The sequence below is a fragment of the Sphaerodactylus townsendi genome, linkage group LG06 (assembly GCF_021028975.2).
Source record: "Sphaerodactylus townsendi isolate TG3544 linkage group LG06, MPM_Stown_v2.3, whole genome shotgun sequence".
Lineage (NCBI taxonomy): Eukaryota > Metazoa > Chordata > Lepidosauria > Squamata > Sphaerodactylidae > Sphaerodactylus > Sphaerodactylus townsendi.
This window is the reverse complement of record NC_059430.1, coordinates 4338519-4363259: the sequence shown is the minus strand read 5'-3', so window position 1 is coordinate 4363259 and position 24741 is coordinate 4338519. Positions and strand designations below refer to the sequence as shown.

At 44.9% G+C, this 24741-nt stretch overlaps 1 protein-coding gene across 1 annotated transcript in view; it reads right to left on the bottom strand.

The window, feature by feature from the left end:
* Positions 1-7098: 7098 nt before the first annotated feature.
* The window catches only part of LOC125434638 (olfactory receptor 5V1-like), a 37014-nt gene continuing 19371 nt past the window's right edge, over positions 7099-24741 (bottom strand). Inside the window, exons 4-6 of the mRNA XM_048500178.1 lie at positions 19068-19192; positions 15366-15507; positions 7099-8073 (exon numbers count right to left, since the gene is read on the bottom strand). Of these exons, the coding sequence (XP_048356135.1) occupies positions 7099-8073; positions 15366-15507; positions 19068-19192 (1242 nt within the window). The remainder of the gene's footprint in view (positions 8074-15365; positions 15508-19067; positions 19193-24741) is intronic.

The following is a 24741-nucleotide window of genomic DNA, read 5'->3' as shown; positions in this document are numbered from 1 at the left end:
CTCTCTAGCATCTCCTCCTCTTCCTCTGCCCCCCCTCGGGCAGCAGCCACACGAAGCACAGGCACCAGGCCCACCAGCCGAGTCCTCCCCGCTCGCCGTGGTGTGTGTACATCATGCCCAGCAGCTCAGGCCAGCCTAGATGTGTGTGGGTTTTTTTGTGATTTTCCACTCCCCCAGATAATGAACTCTGTGCACGTGTGCCCACAGAGAGGGCTCTGAGTGCCACCTCTGGCACCTGTGCCATAGGTTCGCCACCATTGTTCTATGATGTTGAAGTATAGATAGGTTTGCATGGTGTATGAACTTATGAGATAATTGGATAGTCAAGAATGTTCCTCTTCATGAGGTTCAACAGGGAAACGTTGTTAGTAGTTGAAAAACCTCTAAATTTCAGTTGATTGGGACCTTCTTTGAAGAGTTTGGATTTGTACCTCAACTGTCTCTCTTGTAAGGAAATTCAAAGGGGATTGCAAACTCCTTCCCTTCCTCTCCCTACAGCAGACACCTTGTGAGGTAGGTGGAGCTGAGAGAGTTCTAAGAGGACTTTGACTGGCCCAAGGTCATCCATCAGGAATGTAGGAGTGCCAAAGCAAATCTGGTTCACTAGATAAGATTACATTGCTCATGCAAAGGAGTGGAGAATCAAACCCGGTACTCCAGATTAGAGTCCACCTGATGTTAACCACTACACCATGTTTTCTTCTTGTCTGTGACCTGCTAGTCATTGGGTAAGGTATTTTTGTAGACTTATGTAATGGTTCTCTTTGTATTATTAATGTAGCAATAGTGGATTCTGTACTTTTCAGGAGTTTGTCAATTCACTACAAAGAGGACCTCTATTCAGTGGTGGATCTAGGGGGGGACAGAGGTGGCACCAATCACCTGGGTCATGTGGGGGGGGCACATGACCACCTTCCTCTCCCCCCGTGTGGCCAGCCCCCAACCAAACTCACTCCTTGCCTAGTTTGCCCTGCTTGTCTTGCCAGCCTGGCCTGCGTGAATTACCTGCCCCACTCCGCTCGCTCAGCCCACACTGCTCACCCCACACAGCTCAGCCTTCATGGGTCACCCAGCTTGCTTACCGTGCTTACCTGCCCCACTGCAGTAAGTTAATTTTAATCAGACTATCTTAATTCCATCAATTCAAGCTGCCAAGCTGGAAAAGACAGTCACTGTTCTTCATTCTTCTATATTGTAGTATTCTAGGAAGAATATATACAGTACAGTTGGCAGGCAAGCCTCCAACCCCCAATTCCCCCCCCCCCAAACAAAACTCTGGGACATCAGGGAACCCTAACTTTCCTCTGTCTAACTTGATGGACAGGTCTGAATATTATTCGGAAAGGTCGGAAGAAAACCCAGGAGACTGGCCCTTAAATGCCAGGCTGGTTTGAAAAAATTCTTTGTAAATTAAATCAGGGATTTACACCACTTAAAAAGGTAACTGGTTTAAGTACAAGTTACCCACCTTTGCTGCTCACCTTTGCACATGGATGACAAGTGAAGGTTGGGTCCCTCCTCTTCCACCTCAAGTTTGTCCTTTGCTATTTATTTTGTCTTCAAGATGGGAACAACTTAGCCTTGAGTTTTCAGGATGTTCATGCATGGTAGCCCCTAGATGTGGAGTCTACCCTAGCCAGTGGTGGGATTCAAATAATTTATCAACTGATTGTTTACAAGCACCATTTTAGCAACTGGTTCTGCCCAAGTGGTGCGAACTTTCTAAATACCACCACTAGCTCTAGCCCTTGGAAGCCCCTTTCCATCTCCAACATGAAGTCTCTGACAACCTGGAGCAGCCAGAGGTAAAGACAGCTGATGCTGTCCTGAGGGCCTAATCCTGTTCGTGGGCTGGGGGCCTTGGGGATGCTCCTGGATTGGAAGACCTCGGGGAGTGAGGAGCCCTGGCTGGAAGCTCAGAGAATTGGGACGGATTGCATCAGCTCTCATCAGCATGTTTGTTAAAGAGTTCTTCTAAAACGAAAGCCTGGATGTGTATCATAGGAAGGAATGAACTCTAGAATTTGCCAATTCTTATTAATGATTTTTGAAAATGTCCATTGCCAAAGGTGTGTAATTGACAACATAGAAAATTCTATTATTACTAGTATAAGTATTCTGTGCAAGGCAATCAATCAATCAATCAATCAATCAATCAATCAATCAATCAATCAATCAATCAATCAATCAGTCAGTCAGTCAGTCAGTCAGTCAGTCAGTCAGTCAGTCAGTCAGTCAGTCTGTCTGTCTGTCTGTCTGTCTGTCTGTCTGTCTGTCTGTCTGTCTGTCTGTCTATCATCTATCTATCTATCGTCGAAGGTTTTCACGGCCGGAATCACTGGGGTGCTGTGTGGTTTCCGGGCTGTATGGCCGTGTTCTAGCAGCATTCTCTCCTGACGTTTCACCTACATCTGTGGCTGGCATCTTCAGAGGTCCTCTGGCAAAACGTCAGGAGAGATACTACTAAATGCAACCATGTGAAAGAGGCTCCTACAACACCTAATCAATCAATCAATCAATCAATCAATCAATCAATCAATCAATCAATCAATCAATCAATCAATCAATCAATCAATCAATCAATCAATCAATCAATCAATCAATCAATCAATCAATCAGTCAGTCAGTCAGTCAGTCAGTCAGTCAGTCAGTCAGTCAGTCAGTCAGTCTGTCTGTCTGTCTGTCTGTCTGTCTGTCTGTCTGTCTGTCTGTCTGTCTGTCTATCATCTATCTATCTATCGTCGAAGGTTTCACGTCGAATAGCCAGGTATTTCAAGGGTTTCAGAATTTAGATTCTCTCCTGACGTTTCACCTACATCTGTGGCTGGCATCTTCAGAGGTCCTCTGGCAAAACGTCAGGAGAGAATGCTGCTAGAACACGGCCATACAGCCCGGAAACCACACAGCACCCAATCAATCAATCAATCAATCAATCAATCAATCAATCAATCAATCAATCAATCAATCAATCAATCAATCAATCAATCAATCAATCAATCAATCAATCAACCTTTATTTGTTAGCCATAGGCCTTTCAAATTTCATGATAGATCCACAGATTAAGACACAAGCCATTTTAAAACCTAATTATATACACGAATGGTAAAAACATGACCTTAAAGAATTTATAAATTTTCAGGACTTACATCTTATATTATCTGCAGGGAGTCTACGTTGTGGAGCCTTTCATGCCCTTTGTGCTGCCTTTTTGATGTCTGGATCTGGGTAGTAATTGTCTATCCACACTATTGGTAGTTTGAATATAATCTATAATAATTGCTGAAGAATTTTTTAAAGGAGGAAGATACACTGCATGATGCGCTTAAGAACGGATATAGAGATTTAAGCATAACAGAACACTGGAAATGCTCTAGATGCTCAGTGCGTGAATTCACTATGCAATTATCAGTGTTTGAATATCCTGAAAGAAACTTCCAATACACACTCAGACATTACAGCAATTGTAATAAAAAGACAGTAATGTACCTAATTCAATGTCCTCGTAGATATCTGTACATAGGTGCTAGTAAATGCAGAGTTTGTATTAGAATTTCTACATATTAAAAATAATGTCTTAGATGCTCCATTAATCATTTTACACAACTTTGATGCACAATTAATTTTTTATTTGGCGTTTCCAAACAGATAATTATAATTATTCTGATACAGATCATGTTTTATTACAGCTAGAAGCCTGATTTATTCATTTACTTGACACAGTTCATCCATGTGGACTCAAAGCATATAATAGCCTTTCATGCTTTCTGTCCTGGGAATCTATTTCTATGCAGGATCTAACTAAATGTACCAAAGACTTAAATGTAACTAATGATCTTTCATGTTTTTCGTACTGGTGATCTAAGTATATACAGGATCTAACTAAATGCACTTATTCACTGAACCGCTTGTTTGTTTGTTTTTATAATATAGACTTACCCTGTTTCCCCGAAAATAAAACATCCCCTGAAAATAAGATGCAGTAGAGGTTTTGCTGAAGTGTGAAATATAAGGCATCCCCCGAAAGTTAGACCTAGCAAAGTTTTGGTTTGGAAGCATGCCCGACGAACAGAACCCAGAAAAATAAGACATCCCCTGAAAATAAGACATAGCGTATCTTTGGGAGCAAAAATTAATATAAGACACAGTCTTATTTTTGGGGAAACAGGGTACAAATGTGCTGTAAGTATACTCACGATCTACCCAACCTATATACAGGCTGGCCTTAGATTGTACTAAGTTCATACAGGAATAGGATTTCTCATATATCTTATTAGAAATGCAATTCAATATCAGTTTTTCAGCTGTATAACTTCTTGAGACGCGGTTCTCTGATTGAACGCCTTGAGTTACACTCCTGAGTTTGAAGGGTGTTCTGTGTACTGCATGTACAGACATTTTGCATTTTGTACATTGTTCCTTCATTATGTTAAGTTTCCTTCTTAATTAAGCTTAATTCCCAGCATTGTTAAATTCTGATATTAATTTTAATGACCTTTTTTTTTTTAGAGAGCAAGACTGCCGGAATCTGAATGAAATTGGGCTTTTCAGGACCCCTGTGTCTTGCATGTTGTTTCAGTTTCACACAAATCTGAAGCCAACTTTTTAAAGGATTTCTCACCGTGACTGAAATCTTGTTTTAACAAGGAGAAAAGCTGTATTGCTTATTGTAACTGATGTTCACCTAGTGGCTCTCTGTGCAGCCTCTCGTGGGTCTATGTGGGAGCAAGCCAGCTGCGGAGCTTTTTGCTAGCTATTTAGACCTTTAGGTCCCTTATTGGGTGCACCTCTCCCCCACTCGCAGCCTCGACTAGCCCAGTCCCCACCCAGATTCTTCTTCCCCACTGTGAGGAGTGGAGGTGTTTTTATTTGTTTGTTTGTTTATTACATTTTTACTTCACCAAATCTCCTAGAGAACTCAGGGTGGCTGACAATAAAATGAGTAAAACAATGTAATACAATAAATACATTATATATACATCAAAACCTTAAAAAACAAATTACAATAAATAACATAGAACCTGTGTAATTACATAAAAATATAAGAGCAGATGTGCACATCGCAACCAAATGGGGACAAGAAAGACACTACAGAAAGGTATGTCTACAAGCTGCCCGCAATGAAAAGACCAGTGGAAAAGCGCTGTGGAACAGAGTGTGACCCCTGATATAGAATTACTCCAGGTTGGTTTGAGTACTTTCTTTTGTATAAATTAAACTGTGGGAGTTTACATCACTTAAAAAGGTAACTGGTCTGTAACTAATGATCTTTCATGTTTTCTGTATTGGGGATCTAAGAATATACAGGATCTAACTAAATTCACTTATTCACTGAACTGCTTTTTCTTTTTTATACTATAGACTTACTATTGTGCTGTAAGTATACTCACGATCTGCCCAACCGATATACAGGTTGGACTTAGATTGAACTAAGTTCATACTGGAACAGGATTTCTCATATACCTTGTTAAAATGCAATATGATTTGTAGTTTTTTTCAACTGTATAACTTCTTGTGATTCGGTTTTCTCATTGAACTGCATATACTGATGTTTTGCATGTTGTATACTGTTCCTTCATTATATTAAGTTTCCTTCTTAATTAAGCTTCATTCCCAGCATTGTTAAATTTTGTGATTCATTTTAATCTTTGCGGTATGAGGAATTTACCCTCCTAATTTGGTATCACCTGCAAATCTGAGTTAACTTACGCCCTCTATCTTTATTATCCAAGTCACTTTGATAAAAAATATTGATCAGCACGGAGACCCAGGACAGAACCCTGTGGCATTTCACTATTCGCTTCTTAACCTCCAGGGATGAAACAGTGTTCTTTGTGTGTCGGCCCAGTCAACCAATTACAAATCCCTCCTAACAGTTGCACTGCCTTGTCCACATCTTTCCAGCTTACTCCCACAAGAATATCGAGTAAGGGCACCTACGTCAAAAGCCTTACTAAAATCAAAGCATGTTTATGCGTCCATTGCATTCCCTTTCCATTCACCAAGCTTATCACTTTATCAAAAAAAAAGAGATAAGGGGTAGTCTACATGACTTTTGTTTTGAGAAAACCCATGTTGATTTTCAGTGATCACATCATTCCTTCCAAGTGCCATGGACTGTCTCCTTAATGATCTGCTGTAGAATCTTTGCTGGTATTGATATCAGGCTGACTGGGCAGTAGTTGTTGTTTGGGTCCTCTTTCCCCCCCTCTTTGAAGATGGAGACAACATTAGCCCTCCTCCAGTCCACTAGGACTTCTCCTGTTCTCCAGGAGTTCTCAACTATTATGGCACGCGGACTTCTGCCGGGTTTTTTATTTAATACACTGTGATGTAGTACATCTGGCCTAGGAGATTTGAATTCATTAAAGTATTCAGGTATTCTTGTACTTGCCTTTTTCTAACCCCTGTTAGAATGTCACCATCTTCTCCATGCAGGGACCCCATCATATCCTTTTTCTTCCTTTTGCTATGGACATAGCCAAAAAAGCCCTTTTTATTGTTTTTAACATCTCTTGCAAGTCTGAGCTCATTGTGAGCTTTAGCTTTTCTGACTTTCTCCCTACATGTCTTGGCTATTTGTTTGAACTCCTCTTTAGTATTTTCCCTTCTTTTCCATTTCTTGTACATGTCCCTTTTATCTCTTAGCTCACTCCCTCCGCACCCCCATCTTTCCAAAAGTGGTATTCCCACTCTCCAGGCCAGCATTTTGGAGCGATTGGATGGGCTTCCCATGAAAAAAATTAAACACCTTGATCTTTTGCTTGAGCAGTAGGCCTTTGAAATTGACATGAGATTTAGAGTCAAGCAAAGTAACACTAGATCACAGATACTCCCCCCCCCCCACCGCCAAAAGGCAACAAAACAGAACAAGGAACCAGCAGGCCAGCAAACAGACGGCACGGCAGGGGCCACTTCAGAGCAGGAGGATTCCTGTTTATAGAAAACATCATGGGGAAACCCCACTGGGAAGTAAACAGCCACACAGGAAGCAGTAGGTGTATAAATGGCTTACTTCTTCCTTACTACTTTTCTATGTCTCACTACATAGATAATAGTCCAGTTAATCCCAGAGTTCACACAGCTCTGGAGAAACTTGCCCTAACATAGAGAGTGATGGTGTTTAGAGGGCCTCCAGATTTCCACAGCCTTCTTGAGGGCCCCCTTCACTTCTTTGTTGCGGAGACTGTAGATGAGGGGGTTCAGCATTGGGGTGATGACGCAGAACATGATGGAGAGCAAAGTGCCCGTCGCCAAGGAGTAACCAGCCTTTGGCCTCTGATAGTTCAGTAGTGCATTTCCATAGTAGATGAAGACAACAGTGAGGTGAGACGCACAAGTGGAAAAGGCTTTGCGCTTGCCAGTAGTGGAACGAATCTTCAAGATGGAGGACAGGATAGAGATGTATGAGAAAATAATAAACAGGAGGGGGGCCCCACCCGTAAAAAGTCCTACTATGTGGAGTGCCAGTTCATTGATGTGTGCATCGTTGCAAGCCATTTTCATCAGTGGAGGGAGATCGCAGAAGATGTGATGAATCTGGTTGATTCCACAGAAGTCCAACCTGGTGCTTAGAGCCGTGTGCAGAGCAGAGTTTAAGAAACCGCAGACCCAAGTGGCAAAGGCCAGTACGGTGCACACCTTGGTGTTCATGAGATGGGAGTAATGCAGAGGTTTACAGATGGCAGTGTAGCGGTCGTAGGCCATGACACCCAGCAGTGCAGCCTCTACTGCTGTGAAAGAGATCAGGAAGAACATCTGGGCCATGCACTGGTTGTAGGAGATGGTCTGTTGTTGGAGCAAGAGGTTCACCATGATCTTAGGGACAGTGACTGAGGAAAGGCACATATCTAAGCAGGAGAGATGGCTGAGAAAATAATACATGGGGGAGTGGAGGCTGGATTTCAGTTGAATCATAGTAAATATCATCAGGTTCCCCAGTACCGTGACCAAGTAGATGGCCAAGAATGCCAAGGCGAGATATGTGTGACCATACAGAATTCCAGAGAAACCCAGGAGGACAAATTCCACCACCTGTGTCTGATTCCTGATTCCCAGGGAGAGCTCAAAACTCATCTGTAAAGGGAAAATAATTGAACAAGAGAGAAGAATTCAAGGAGGATATTGACAATCTGGAGCAGGTGCAGAGGAGGGCGGCCCAAATGGTATAAGGTCAGGAATCCATGTCCTTTTTGGAGAAACGTAGGGAGATGGGTATGTTTGCTTTGGAAAGAGAAGGTTAAATGGTGACCTGATAGCCATGTTTAAATATTTAAAGTGATATCATGTTGAAGAGGGAGCAAGCTTGTTTTCTGCTGCTCCAGGGAGTAGGACCAGGAGTAATGCATACAAAATATAACAAAAGAGATTCCACCTAAACAGTAGGAAGAACTCCTTGACTGTCAGGGCTATTGGACAGTGGAATCCACTGCCTTGGAGAGGCTTTCCCCACTACAGAAGGGAGCTAAGGTCGACTCGGTTCCCTTCAGTGGAGGGCGATTCCAGGCTGTTCCCACAGCAACTGAGTTGGCCTCCTGGAACTGAGCTAAGTGGGCGGGATCATCTTGGTGCCTGTTTCGCTCCTCGATCGTGATTGGACAGCCAGGTTACAGCCGGAAAGCGGAGCTCTTTTTTTTTTTACAGTTTGCATAATTTACAGTTACATGATATGCTGTCTGCCAATGCACTCTCTCCCTCGTTCTGTGCATGCCACAAAAGCGGCTCATGATTGGCTGAACGGATGAGGTGTAATACGCTTCTCGATGCTTCCCCCACTTGGCTGGGTATCAACCTTTGTTCCAGCAAGAAAGTGTAGTTCGCATAACTGCGACAAGGATGTCGCGAATTCTGGGGACAGACTGAAACAAAACAATGTTGAGCTCCGGTGGCAGTGGGGATTCACTGAGGTGAACCCAGAGTAGAAACCAGTTCAATTCCTGTCAGTGGGGAAAGCCCCGAGGTGTGGTGAGCTCCCTTTTGGAGGTTTCTAAACCAAAGGCTGACTGGGCCATAAGTAGGGGAAGTGTTTATTATGTGTTCTTGCTTGTGCAGGGGTTGGACTGGACTTATCTTTGTGGCTCTCTTCCAATTCTATAATTTTGAGCTGAACATATTTTGCAGGAGAAGTGAATTTGGGATACTACCAAACAGTCTGAAGCTCACTGAAGCCATGTGGAAGACGCGAGGTTCACTTCATTGTGCCACACTCAGATCGTGGAAGCGTTACCAATCCATGGCCTCTTATCTTGTTTCTCTCCTCCTTACTCAGCTGAAATTGGTCTCTTCAGCATGATGATCACCTCAGTGCCAAAGAGGCAAGATCTGTTCTCTGACCCCCACACCCTGGATCTGTCTGCTGCCTTTTACACACCTGATCTCTCCTTTGCTTTCTGAGTACGGTTTTCGTGACTCTGCTCAATTGGTTCTCTTCCTATACATTTGAATGGGTGTGTGTTTGTGGGGGAAGGGGTTGCGTGCTGTTTTTAAAATTTGTTGGTGGGGTCATTCAAGTCTCCACGGCCCTTTCAATTCTTCTGTGGCAGGCAAGGTCTAGAGGAGTTGTTCAAAACCTGGCTTGAAGACACAAATCTCCTAAAATATTTATTTTTAAAAATTAATCCTTCCTTTTCTTCATACTCCCTTGAACCGACTCCTGGCTGCCCTTATGTGGGGGGGGGGGGGTTAAAGCTCTATGTTGAATCGATGCTTCAATTCCTCACTGCCTCCTGGTGCATGGTCTTCTCCTTGTCTACTGGATGCCTCAAAGATGGGTCCCCCCAAAATAAAAGAACAAAAAGGGAACTGCTGCAAATAAATAGGCGAGGGGGAACCGAGTGAGCTCAAGAAATGGCACCAAGCAGAGAAACATGGGAAACATAGTCAAAACATTACACAGCAACTGAAGATGTTTTCAAAACATTTCAGCCAGAGAATTGTTTTACTCAGCGGTGAGATCCAAAAATTTTAGTAACAGGTTCCCATGGTGGTCGGATTCAAACTGTGGCGTAGCGCCAATGGAGCAGGCAAGGTCTAGAGGAGTTGTTCAAAACCTGGCTTGCCCACACAAATCTCCTAAAATATATATTTTTAAAAATTAATCTCCCCTTTTCTTCATACTCCCTTGAACCGACTCCTGGCTGCTGTTATGTGGGGGGGGGGGGGGGTTAAAGCTCTGTGTTGAATTGTTACTTCAATGCTTCACTGGTCTTCTCCTTGTCTACTGGATGCCTCAAAGATGGGTCCCCCCCCCAAATAAAAGAACAAAAAGGGAACTGCTGCAAATAAATAGGCGAGGGGGAACCGAGTGAGCTCAAGAAATGGCACCAAGCACAGAAACATGGGAAACATAGTCAAAACATTACACAGCAACTGAAGATGTTTTCAAAACATTTCAACCAGAGAATTGTTTTACTGGGAAATCGTCAATCTGAGTTCCACGAAAGAGCGATGGGATGTAATGTCAGGTTGGGAGAAGAAGGCTGGGCCTAGTTGACCACATGGATTCAGGAACTCCAGCTCCTACACAGCACTGTCTTCCCCAATGGGCTCTCAGCACCCCCTACACCTGAGGACACCCACCAGGACCTCTGAACTTCCTCCCTGCCTCCAGTCCTGCCACTTCATTGCCTGTCGAAGAGCCCCACTCAGACGCCTCATTGTCGCCTTAGGCTTAATACGTGAATTACAGGCTGCCCTCCTCTCCTGACCTCCCAGGCTCTCTGTGTCTATTCTGTGCTCATGGGCAGGGGCACCATAAGAGGGGTGTCAATCACTGGCCTTAGTCTTTGGGGATTAGTGGCGCACATGTTTCCCACCCTCCCAAACTCACAGGACCACAGATCGGAGAAGCCGGTCAGCTTTTGAAACATGGCCACATGCAACTCTCCCCCCTGCCCCTTCACAGAGAATGCAAAGGGAGTTAACAGGCATATTGCTTTGTTTGGGGTTTCCTCGCTCCTTCCAGCTTTCCCACCCACATGGAGAGAACAAGGAAGTCGAGGGCAGTCAAAACAGTGGATCGGATGGGCTGTGTTCACATTGCAGTCAGAGGAACCTGTTGAAACAGACAGCTGTGGGGAAAACCCATTTCAAAGGACAAAGCCACGAGGTAAATACTTCATGCATAAATGGCCTAATCATGGACTCCCAAGCAGAGTTGGGTCCAGCCATTGTGGAAAGCCAGTCTGGGGAAGCGGGTAAGAGTGGTGGACTCTTATCTGGAAATCCGAGTTTGATTCTCTCTTGTCCACATGCAATTTGGGCACTCACTGCTGGGTGACCTGGGACCAGACACAGTTCTCTCAGAAGTCTTTCACACTTCCTCCCCCACCTCACAAAGTGTATTTTTTTCTGGAAAGGAAGGGAAGGAGTTTGTAAGCAACTCTGACTCATTCCGCACATGCAGAATAATGCACTTTCAAACTGCTTTCAGTGCTCTTTGAAGCTGTGCCGAATAGCAAAATCCACTTGCAAACAGTTGTGAAAGTGGTTTGAAAATGCATTATTTTGTGTGTGCGGAAGGGGCCTCTGAGACTCCTTTAACATAGAGAATAGGTGGGGTATAACTGGGCTTCCATCTCAGCCCAATGAGTTCTAAGCCAAATAACCCTGCCTAGGATTAAACCATAAGACTTTTCTGTCCCACATACAGCCACAATTTTATGTGAACAGCTTCTGGCCCTGACCACAAAGCTCATGGAGGGTTTTTCCACAGGCACTCAGCTAAACTGGCCCACTACGGAGTTTCGAGACCCAGACTAACCTTGGGAAGGGCTGAGAAACAAATACCACAATTAATGTGGCTCATTGTAGCTGAGAAACAAGCTAACCCACATCAGTGGGTATAATGTGTTGAGTCCCTGAAGCAACAACAGCGCATGAGAAGGGTGGCCAACTTCAGAGAAATGGCCAAGTAGTTCAAAGATGTTCACATGTATAATAAAAATGCAATCACTATTTTAAGAACATAAGAACATAAGAACAAGCCAGCTGGATCAGACCAGAGTCCATGTAGTCCAGCACTCTGCTACTCGCAGTGGCCCACCAGGTGCCTTTGGGAGCTCACATGTAGGATGTGAACGCAATGGCCTTCTGCGGCTGTTGCTCCCGAGCACCTGGACTGCTAAGGCATTTGCAATCTCAGATCAAGGAGGATCAAGATTGGTAGCCATAAATCGAAAAAATTTATAAAATTTTATAAAAGCCATAAAAAAATTTTTAAATTGATTTGCTTAGTAGAAATCATAGCAATAATCAACCAAAAGATGGGGTACTGTATGATTTCCAGACTGAATGACATGTTCTGAAGATGCCAGCCACAGATGCCGGCAAAACGTCAGGAGAAAATGCTACTAGTACACAGCCAAGCAGCCCGGAAACCACACAGCACTCCAGCGATTCTGGCCGTGAAAGCCCTCGACAATACAATCAACCCAAAGATGTTATATATTCTATGACAGTGATGGTGAACCTTTTCGAGACCGAGAGCACAAATTGCAACCCAAAACCCACTTATTTATCACAAAGTGCCAACAGGGCAATTTAACCCACATACTGAGGTTTTAGTTTAGAAAAACTAGTTGGCTCTGAGGCGCGCGTTACTCAGGAGTAAGCTTGGTGAAGCAACCGTGCAATGCTTCAAACAGGTGAATCACGACCCCAGGAGGAATTACTCAGAAGCAAGCCCCGTTGCCAGCAACCGAGCTTATTCCCAGGTAAAGGATTGCACTTTAGCTCTTCCCATAAAAATCAGTGGGGTTTAAAAGTGCTTAACAGGGTTACCTACACTGCTTCCCCAAAAACTAGGTCTTAGGTTTAATGCTAATAATCTCCCTGAAATAATGACACTATTATCATACTGAGGGCCTGGCGGGGGAAGAGGGAGGAGTGTGGGGAAAGAGGGAGGTAAAACTTTCACTTTCTGAAACCCAATAACCCCCCCACCACAAAATAGAAGTAAAAAGGCAGTCAAGGAAGGCAATCCTAAGCAAGAATGCTGTGCGAGGGGTGGGATAACTTCAGAAAAGCTAAATTAGTGGAGCAGCCATCTGATCTGCAGTTTTCCCTTCACGTCATCACAGCGCTTGACTTCCCACAAAAATGCAACAGGAACAGAAAAGTAAAAGCATAACCTAGCAAAGACCTTAGTGTGCTTTTTAAAAAAAATCTTGGAAAACTGTTCCCTGAACCCCAAAGGACTCATCTCTCTCCCTCCCTCCCATCCAAAGGAACCCTCAACAGCATCCCTGCATCTGTTGATGGTCATTTCTTCCACCTTCTTCTCACTGTCCTCCCTTCTCCCAGCTCCCTTTTCTCACCTTCCCCAGAGCTGATGTTTTCATTGAGTTTATCCTTGTAATAGGATTCGTTGGTGGTAAGTTCTGCTTGCTTTACTTCGGAAAGCACAAGGGCAGCATAAGCTATTATAAGCAAATCACTGGTGGTGATGGCCACTAACCTGGATAGCTTTAAAAGGGGCTTGGACAGATTTATGAAGTCAATTTATGGCTACCAATCTTGATCCTCCTTGATCTGAGGTTGCAAATGCCTTAGCAGACCAGGTGCTTGGGAGCAGCAGCAGCAGCTGAAGGCCATTGCTCTCACATCCTGCCTGTGAGCTCCCAAAGGCACCTGGTCGGCCACTGCGAGTAGCAGAGAGCTGGACTAGATGGACTCTGGTATGATCCAGCAGGCTAGTTCTTATGTTCTTATGGAGGAGAAGTCGATCTATGGCTCCCAATCTTGATCCTCCTTGATCTCAGATTGCAAATGCCTTAGCAGACCAGGTGCACAGGAGCAGCAGCAGCAGAAGGCCATTGCTCTCACATCCTGCCTGTGAGCTCCCAAAGGCACCTGGTGGGCCACTGCGAGTAGCAGAGAGCTGGACTAGATGGACTCTGGTATGATCCAGCAGGCTAGTTCTTATGTTCTTATGGAGGAGAAGTTGATCTATGGCTCCCAATCTTGATCCTCCTTGATCTCAGATTGCAAATGCCTTAGCAGACCAGGTGCTTGGGAGCAGCAGCAGCAGAAGGCCATTGCTCTCACATCCTGCCTGTGAGCTCCCAAAGGCACCTGGTGGGCCACTGCGAGTAGCAGAGAGCTGGACTAGATGGACTCTGGTCTGATCCAGCAGGCTAGTTCCTTAGCATGTTCTTATGGGAGGAGAAGTCGATCTATGGCTCCCCAATCTTGATCTGCCTTGATCTCAGATTGCAAATGCCTTAGCAGACCAGGTGCACAGGAGCAGCAGCAGCAGAAGGCCATTGCTCTCACATCCTGCCTGTGAGCTCCCAAAGGCACCTGGTGGGCCACTGCGAGTAGCAGAGAGCTGGACTAGATGGACTCTGGTCTGATCCAGCTGGCTTGTTCTTATGTTCTTAAGGGAGGAGAAGTTCCATCTATGGCTCCCAATCTTGATCCTCCTTGATCTCTAGATTGTAAATGCCTTTTAGCAGACCAGGGTGCACAGGAGCAGCAGAAGCAGAAAGCCATTGCCTCACATCCTGCCTGTGAGTCTCTAAAGGCACTCCAGGCCACTAAGTAGTAGCAGAGCTGGACTAGATGGACTCTGGTCTGATCCAGCTGGCTTGTTCTTATGTTCTTATGTTGTTGCTGTGTATTACTGTGATTTTATTCAGACTATCTAAATTTCATCAATTCAAGCTGCTAAGCTGGAAAAGACAGTCACTGTTCTCCGTTCTTCTATATTGTACTATTCTAGGATAAATATGTACAGTACAGTTGGCAGGCAAGCCTCCAACCCCCAATCCCCCCCCCCCCAAAAAAAACCACTGGGAACATCAGGACACATTTTGCTTCATGCTTCCCAAATCAACATGCATATTCAGTGAAGAAAAAATGCCAACTAAAGTATGATTTGGAGGATCGTGTTTCTTCATGGCCAAGGATTCCCGGGGAAACTGACACCTACCTAACTTTCCTCTGTCCAACTTGATGGACAGGTCGGAAGATTATTCAGAAAGGTCGGAAGAAAACCCAGGAGACTGACCCTTAAATGCCAGGTTGGTTTGAAAATTTCTTTGTAAATTAAATCAGGGATTTACACCACTTTAAAAGGTAACCTGTTTAAGTACAAGTTATCTACCTTTGCTGCTCACCTTTGCGCATGGATGACAAGAGAAGGTTGGGTCCCTCCTCTTCCTACTCAAGTTTGTCCTTTGCTGTTTATTCTGTCTTCAAGATGGGAACAACTCAGCCTTGAGTTTTCAGGATGTTCATGCATGGTAGCCCCTAGATGTGGAATCTGCCCTAGCCAGTGGTGGAATTCAAATAATTTAACAACTGGTTGTTTACAAGCACCATTTTAGCAACTGGTTCTGCCAAAGTGGTGCGAACTTCCTAAATACCACCACTAGCTCTAGCCCTTGGAAGCCCCTTTCCATCTCCAACATGAAGTCTCTGACAACCTGGAGCAGCCAGAGGTAAAGACAGCTGATGCTGTCCTGAGGGCCTAATCCTGTTCGTGGGCTGGGGGCCTTGGGGATGCTCCTGGATTGGAAGACCTCGGGGAGTGAGGAGCCCAGAGCTGGAAGCTCAGAGAATTGTGACTGATTGCATCAGCTCTCACCAGCATGTTTGTTAAAGAGTTCTTCTAAAACGAAAGCCTGGATATGCATCATAGGAAGGAATGGACTCTAGAATTTGCCAATTCTTATTAATGATTTTTGAAAATGTCCATCGCCAAAGGTGTGTAATTGACAACATAGAAAATTCTATTTTTACTAGTATAAGTATTCTGTGCAAGGCAATCCATCCATCCATCCATCCATCCATCCATCCATCCATCCATCCATCCATCCATCCATCCATCCATCCATCCATCCATCCATCCATCCATCCATCCATCCATCCATCCATCCATCCATCCATCCATCCATCCATCCATCCATCCATCCATCCATCCATCCATCCATCCATCCATCCATCCATCCATCCATCCATCCATCCATCCATCCATCCATCTATCTATCTATCTATCTATCTATCTATCTATCTATCTATCTATCTATCTATCTATCTATCTATCTATCTATCTATCTATCTATCTATCTATCTATCTATCTATCTGTCGAAGGCTTTCACGGTCGGGATAAAGTTGTGTTGTTTCCGAGAATTGGTCGTGGTTCTAGCAGCATTCTCTCCTGACGTTTCATCTACATCTGTGGCTGGCATCTTCAGAGGTCCTCTGGTGAAATGTCAGGAGAGAATGCTGCTAGAACACGGCCGTACAGCCCAGAAACCACACAGCACCCAATCAATCAATCAAGCAATCAAGCAATCAAGCAATCAAGCAATCTTTATTTGTTAGCCATAGGCCTTTCAAATTTCATGATAGATCCATAGATTAAGACACAAGCCATTTTAAAACCTAATTATATACACGAATGGTAAAAACATGACCTTAAAGGATTTACAAATTTTCAGGACTTACATCTTATATTATCTGCAGGGAGTCTACGTTGTGGAGCCTTTTGAGCCCTATGTGCTGCCTTTTTGATGTCTGGATCTGGGTAGTAATCGTCTATCCAGACTATTGGTAGTTTGAATATAATCTATAATAATTGCTGAAGAATTTTTTTAAGAAGGAAGATTCACTTAAGAACTGATATAGAGATTTAAGCATAACAGAACACTAGAAATGCTCTAGATGCTTTAGTGCGTGAACTCACTATGCAATTATCAGTATTTGAATATCCTGAAAGAAACTTCCAATACACACTCAGACATTACAGCAATTGTAATAACAAGACAGTAATGTACCTAATTCAATGTCCTCGTAGATATCTGTACATAGGTGCTAGTAGATGCAGAGTTCGTATTAGAATTTCTACATATTAAAAATAATGTTTTAGATGCTCCATTAGTCATTTTACACAAATGGGATGCACAATTTGTTTTTGATCTGGCATTTCCAAACAGATAATTATAATTATTCTGATACAGATTAGAACATAAGAACATAAGAACAAGCCAGCTGGATCAGACCAGAGTCCATCTAGTCCAGCTCTCTGCTACTCGCAGTGGCCCACCAGGTGCCTTTGGGAGCTCACATGCAGGAGGTGAAAGCAATGGCCTTCTGCTGCTGCTGCTGCTGCTCCTGAGCACCTGGTCTGCTAAGGCATTTGCAATCTGAGATCAAGGAGGATCAAGATTGGTAGCCATAAATCGACTTCTCCTCCATAAATCTGTCCAAGCCCCTTTTAAAGCTATCCAGGTGAGCGGCCATCACCACCTCCTGTGGCAGCATATTCCAAACACCAATCACACGTTGCGTGAAGAAGTGTTTCCTTTGATTAGTCCTAATTCTTCTCCCCAGCATTTTCAATGCATTGCAAGTGGCGAGTTCAGCAGGAAGGAGTGGGGATTCGACCTGAAATTATTGTCAGTGTTAAGCACAGACTTGGAAAACTGTTCCGTGAACCCTAAAGGAGTCACCTCTCTCTCTCCCTCCCTCCCATCCAAAGGAACCCTCAACAGCATCCCTGCATCTGTTGATGTTCATTTCCTGCACCTTCTTCCCCCTGTCCTCCTTTCTCCCTGCTTCCTTTTCTCCCCTTCCCCAGAGCTGATGTTTTGATTGGGATCATCCTTGGAACAGGATTCAAGTGGTGGGGTGTTCTGCCTATTTTACTTTGGAAAGCACCAGGACATTAAAAGCAAGTAACTATGTCTCACTGCCATTTTATTCAGAACTGTCTTAACTGCATCAATTAAAGCTCCCATAGTGGAAAATTCACTCACTGTTGTTTTTCGTTCTTCTATATTGCAGTATTCTAGGAAAAAATATATGCAGTACTTGGGTGCTGTGTGGTTTCCGGGCTGTATGGCCGTGTTCTAGCAGCATTCTCTCCTGACGTTTCGCCTGCATCTGTGGCTGGCATCTTCAGAGGATCTGATGTTGGGAAAGCAAGTGGAGTATATATCTGTTGGAGTGTCCAGGGTGGGTGGAGAAACCTTGTCTGTGAGTAACAAAGAAGGCTAAGTTTCTCCACCCACCCTGGACACTCCAACAGATATATACTCCACTTGCTTTCCCAACATCAGATCCTCTGAAGATGCCAGCCACAGATGCAGGCGAAACGTCAGGAGAGAATGCTGCTAGAACACGGCCATACAGCCCGGAAACCACACAGCACCCAAGTGATTCCGGCCGTGAAAGCCTTCGACAATATATGCAGTACTGTTGGCAGGCCAGCCTCCAGCCCCCAATTCCCACCCCCACCCTGCTCCAATACTCTGGGGCTGATTCCGCACAGGCCAAAAACAGTGGTGTGAAAACTGTGTGAAAACATTATAAACCCTTTTACACCATTTTCACACCGTTTTCACACCACTGTTTTTGGTCCGTGCAGAATCGGCCTGGGGAACAGCCGGACACATTTTACTTGATGCTTCCCAAATCAACATGCATATTCAGTGAAGAAAAAATGCCAACGAAAGTATGATTTGGAGGATCGCGGTTCCTCCTGGCTAAGGATTACCTGAGCAACTTGACACCCACCTAACTTGAGGGAACAGGTCAGAAGATTATTTGGAAAGGTCAGAAGGAAACCCATGAGACTGGCCCTTAAATGTCAGGCTGGTTTGAAGATTTCTTTGTAAATTAAATCAGGGATTTACACCACTTAAAAATGTAACTGTAAAATGGACAGATTTATGGAGAAGTCGATTTATGGCTACCAATCTTGATCCTCTTTGATCTGAGATTGCAAATGCCTTAACAGACCAGGTGCTCGGGAGCAACAGCCGCAGAAGGCCATTGCTTTCACCTCCTGCAGGTGAGCTCCCAAAGGCACCTGGTGGGCCACTGCGAGTAGCAGAGAGCTGGACTAGATGGACTCTGGTCTGATCCAGCTGGCTTGTTCTTATGTTCTTATGTACCCACCCTTGCCGCTCAACTTAGCACATGCATGACAAGTGAAGGTTGGGTCCCTTCTCCTCTTCCTCAAGTCTGTCCTTTACTGTTCATCCTGTCTTCAAGATGGGAACAACTTAGCCTCGAGTTTTCCAGAGGTTCGTGCATGGCAGCCCCCAGACATGGAATCTACGCTAGGTCTTGGAAGCCTCTTTCCTCCTCCAGCATGAAGTCTCCGATGCCCGGGAGCAGCCAGAGGTATTCAAAGCTGATGCTGTCCTTGGGGCATAATCCTGTTCGTGGGTCTTGGGGATGCTCCTGGATTGGAAGCCCCCAGGGAGTGAGGAGCCCAGACCTGGAAGCTCAGAGAGTTGGCACGGAGTGTGTCTGCTCTCAGCAGCATGTTTTCCTAAAACCAAAACCTGGACGTGTATCACAGCCAGGAATGGACTCTAGAATTGGCCGATTCTTATGAATGATTTTTTAAAATGTCCATCGCCAAAGGTGTGTAACTGAAAACACACAAAAAAAATATTATTACTAGAATAAGTGTTCTCTGCAGGAAGCCTAGCACGTGGGGCCAGTTGAAATGCAGTCCAAAGGAGCAGCAGTGGCATAGGAGGTTAAGAGCTCGTGTATCTAATCTGGAGGAACCGGGTTTGATTCCCAGCTCTGCCGCCTGAGCTGTGGAGGCTTATCTGGGGAATTCAGATTAGCCTGGGCACTCCCACACACGCCAGCTGGGTGACCTTGGGCTAGTCACAGCTTCTCGGAGCTCTCTCAGCCCCACCCACCTCACAGGGTGTTTGTTGTGAGGCGGGAAGGGCAAGGAGATTGTCAGCCCCTTTGAGTCCCCTTTGAGGAGAGAAAGGGGGGATATAAATCCAAACTCTTCTTCTTCTTCTTCTTTTTGATGGCTGCATTTGGGTAGTTATTGTCTTGAATATACAGGATCTTACTAAATGCACTTTTTCACTAGACAGTTTATTTTTTATAATAAAAACTTACTATTGTTCTGTAAGTATACTCACGATCTGCCCAATCGATATGCAGGCTGGCCTTAGAGTGTTCTAAGTTCATACAGGAACAGGATTTCTCATACACATTGTTAGAAATGCAATACATTTGTAGTTTTTCAACTGTACAACCTCTTGAGATGCGGTTCTCTTATTGAACCCCTTGACTTATGTTGCAGTGTTTGAAGGGTATTTTGTGTACTGCATGTATTGATGTTTTGCTTTTTGTATACTGTTTCTTCATTGTGTTAAATTTCCTTCTTAATTAAGCTTTAAGAACATAAGAACATAAGAACTTAAGAACAAGCCAGCTGGATCAGACCAGAGTCCATCTAGTCCAGTTATCTGCTACTCGCAGTGGCCCACCAGGTTGTTGCTCCCAAACACCTGGACTGTTAAGGCATTTGCAATCTGCGATCAAGGAGGATCAAGATTGGTAGCCATAGATTGACTTCTCCTCCATAAATCTGTCCAAGCCCCTTTTAAAGCTATCCAGGTGAGTGGCCATCACCATCTCCTGTGGCAGCATATTCCAAACACCAATCACACGTTGCGTGAAGAAATGTTTCCTTTGATTAGTCCTAATTCTTCCCCCCAGCATTTTCAATGGATGCCCCCTGGTTTATTCCCAGCAGTGTTAAATTCTGTGATTCATTTCAATGATCATTTTTAGAGTGCAAGACTGCTGAATTCTGAATGAAATTGGACTTTACAGGACCCCCGTCTCTTGCACGTTTTCTGTATGTCAGCTTCAGCCAACTTTTTAAAAGATTTCTCACCCTGGCTGAAATCTTTTAACAAGGAAAAAAAATAGTGTTGCTTCATGCAACTGTTGTTCATCTAGTGGTCCTCTGTGCAGTCCCTCATGGAACTACGCTGGAGCAGGCCAGCCGCAGAGCATTTTGCTAGCAATTTAGATCTTTAGGTATCCTAATGGGTGCTTCCCTCCTCCACTCACAGCCTGGACTAGCCCAGGCTCCACCCAGGTCATGTGACTGGGGAGGAGGGGCACACCCTTCCCTCCAGGTCAGTGATTTGCTACCAGGGTTCCATAGTACCCTGTGGTGCTGTCAGCATGTCCCAGGGGTACTGTGACAATGCTATCGGGCCCCCTCCCTTTGCAGAATTGCCCCCCACATGGTACCAATCAAGCCGGTAGTGGCAGCATCAACCACAGCCTCTGGCCCTCTCTGGCCTCCCTGTAAGCCTATGACTTGAAAATCTCTGCGCATACATCATGGGGGGAGCGAGGTGGGGTGAAGGCGTTCTTGGGCCAGTGGGCTAGGTTCTATAAGCTGCCCACCCTTCAGAGCCGGAGACTATTTCGGTATGCTGACTCGACCCCTTATAGCCTTCTAAGTGGTAGACCTGGGTCCTTTATGGCCTTCCGAGTGGTAGACCTGGGCCCCTTCCAGCCTGCCCAGTGGTAGACCTGGGCAATCTGGGACACTGGGAGGGGAAGGTGGGGAGATGACAAGCAGGGGCACTGGGAGGGGTAGGTGAGGAGGGTGGAGGGTGTACCACCCATGGGGTACCATGAGATATGAAGAGCAAGCTCAAGAGTACCACAACATCAAAAATGTCCAGAAATACTGGTACAGTTCATGTGGAATTCTGCCCCTGTTCCATGGGGTATGAAGTGCCCCTCCTAATTTGGAATCATCAGCAAATCTGATTAACATGCCCTCACCAGTGGCGTAGTGGCTAAGAGCAGGTGCACTCTGATCTGGAGGAACTGGGTTTGATTCCCAGCTCTGCCACTTGAGTTACGGAGGCTTATCTGGGGAATTCAGATTAGCCTGTGCACTCCCACACACGCCAGCTGGGTGACCTTGGGCTAGTCACAGCTTTTCAGAGCTCTCTCAGCCCCATTCACCTCACAGGGTGTTTGTTGTGAGGGGGGAAGGGCAAGGAGATTGTAAGCCCCTTTGAGTCTCCTATAGGAGAGAAAGGAGAGATATAAATCCAAACTTATCTTCTTCTATTATCCAAGTCATTGATAAAAATATTGACTAGCACGGGGCCCAATACAGAACCCTGTGGCATTTCACTATTCACTTCTCTCCAGGATGAAAATGTGTTCTTTGTGTTCAGCCAGTCAACCAATTACTAATCCATCTAACAGTTGCACTGCCTTGTCCATATATTTCCAGCTTACTCACAAGAATATCGTGGGGCACCTTGTCAAAAGCCTTACTAAAATCAAGGTATGCTACGTCCACAGCATTCCCTTCATCTAACAAGTTTATCACTTTATCAAAAAAAGAGAAAAGGGTAGTCTAGCATGACTTGTTTTTGAGAAACCCATGTTGATTTTCAGTGATCACATCATTCCCTTCCAAGTGCTTACGGACTGTCTCCTTAACGATCTGCTGTAGAATCTTTGCTGGTATTGATATCAGGCTGACTGGGCAGTAGTTGGTTTTTGGGTCCTCTTTTTTCCCCTTTTTGAAGATGGGGACAACATTAGCTCTCCTCCAGTCCGCTGAAACTTCTCCTCTTCTCCAGGAGTTCTCAAAGATTATAGCACGCGGTTCTGAAATTACTTCTGCCAGTTCTTCTAATACCATGGGATGTGGTTGATCTGGCCTTGGAGATTTGAATTCATTTAAAGTATTCAGGTATTCCTGTACTGCCTCTATCTATTCTGTACTGGATTTCCCTACTGTATCTTCTGATCCATTTCCCCCCACTTGAGCACTGTTTTCTTTTGGGGGGGGGAGGAAACGAGGCAAAGAAAGTGTTGAGTAGTTCTGCCTTTTTCTATCCCCTGTTAGAATTTCAAAATCTTCTCCATGCAGGGACCCCATCATATCCTTTTTCTTCCTTTTGCTATTGACTTAACCAAAAAAGCCCTTTTTATTGTTTTTAACATCTCTCGCAAGTCTGAGCACTCTGTGAGCTTTACTTTTTCTGAGTTTCTCCCTACGTCTCTTGGCGATTTGCTTGAATTTTTCTTTAGTAATTTCCATTCTTTTCCATTTTTGTACATGTCTTAGCTCATGCCCTGCCCATCCCCCATCTTCCCAGAAGTGGGTTTTCCCACTCTCCAGGCCAACATTTTGGAGCGATGGGATGGGCTTCCCATAGAACATAAGAACTAGCCTGCTGGATCAGACCAGAGTCCATCTAGTCCAGCACTCTGCTACTCGCAGTGGCCCACCAGGTGCCTTTGGGAGTTCACAGGCAGGAGGTGAAAGCAATGGCCTTCTGCTGCTGCTGCTGCTCCCGAGCACCTGGTCTGCTAAGGCATTTGCAATCTGAGATCAAGGAGGATCAAGATTGGTAGCCAGAGATTGACTTCTCCTCCATAAATCTGTCCAAGCCCTTTTTAAAGGTATCCAGGTTAGTGGCCATCACCACCTCCTGTGGCAGCATATTCCAAACACCAATCACACGTTGCGTGAAGAAGTGTTTCCTTTCATTAGTCCTAATTCTCCCCCCCCCCCCCAGCATTTTCAATGAATGTCCCCTGGTTCTAGTATTGTGAGAAAGAGAGAGGAATTTCTCTCTGTCAACATTTTCTACCCCATGCATAATTTTATAGACTTCAATCATATCCCCCCTCAGACGTCTCCTCTCCAAACTAAAGAGTCCCAAACGCTGCAGCGTCTCCTCATAAGGAAGGTGCTCCAATCCTTCAATCATCCTCGTTGCCCTTCTCTGCACTTTTTCTATCTCTTCGATATCCTTTTTGAGATGTGGCGACCAGAACTGAACACAGTACTCCAAGTGCAGTTGCACCACAGCTTTATACAAGGGCATGACAATCCTTGCAGTTTTATTATCAACTCCTTTCCTAATGATCCCCAGCATAGAGTTTGCCTTTTCCACAGCTGCCATGGACTGAGTTGACATTCCCATGGAACTATCAACTAAGACGCCCAAATCCCTTTCCTTGTCTGTGACTGATAGCACTGACCCCTGTAGCGTGTATGTGAAGGAAGCAGACGAAGGAAGCAGCAGGCGAACAAACTGACAGCACAGAAGGGACCACTTCAGAGCAGGAGGATTCCGGTTTATACAAAAACATCATGGGAAAACCCCACAGGGAATTAAACAGCCACACAGGAAGCAGTAGGCGCATAAATGTGTTACTTCTTCCTTACTACTTTTCTATGTCTCACTACGGCAAGATAAAAGTCCAGTTAATCCCAGAGTTCACACAGCTCTGGAGAAACTTGCCCTAACATAGAGAGTGATGGTGTTTAGAGGGCCTCCAGATTTCCACAGCCTTCTTGAGGGCCCCCTTCACTTCTTTGTTGCGGAGACTGTAGATGATGAGGACATAGCATTATTGGGGTGATTACGCATGGGAACATGATAGAGAGAGCAAGAATTACCCGATGCATCAAGGAGTAATAGCGCTTGGCCTCTGATAGTTCAGTAGCGCGTTCCCATAGTAAATGGAGACAACAATGAGGTGAGACGCACAAGTGGAAAAGGCTTTGCGCTTGCCAGTAGTGGACTGAATCTTCAAGATGGAGGACAGGATGAAGACATATGAGAAAATAGTGAACAGAAAGGGGCCCCCACCCATAAAAAGTCCTAGTATGTGGACTGCCAGTTCATTGATGTGTGTATCACTGCAAGCCATTTTCATCAGTGGAGGGATATCACAGAGGATGTGATGAATTTGGTTGACTCCACAGAAGTCCAACCTGCTACTGAGAGCCGTGTGTAGAGCAGAGTCTAGGAAGCCCCAGATCCACGTGGCAAAGGCCAGTACGGTGCACACCTTGGTGTTCATGAGGCGGGAGTAATGCAGAGGTTTGCAGATGGCAGCATAGCGATCATAGGCCATGACAGCTAGCAGTGCAGCCTCTGCTCCCATGAAAGAGACCAAGAAGA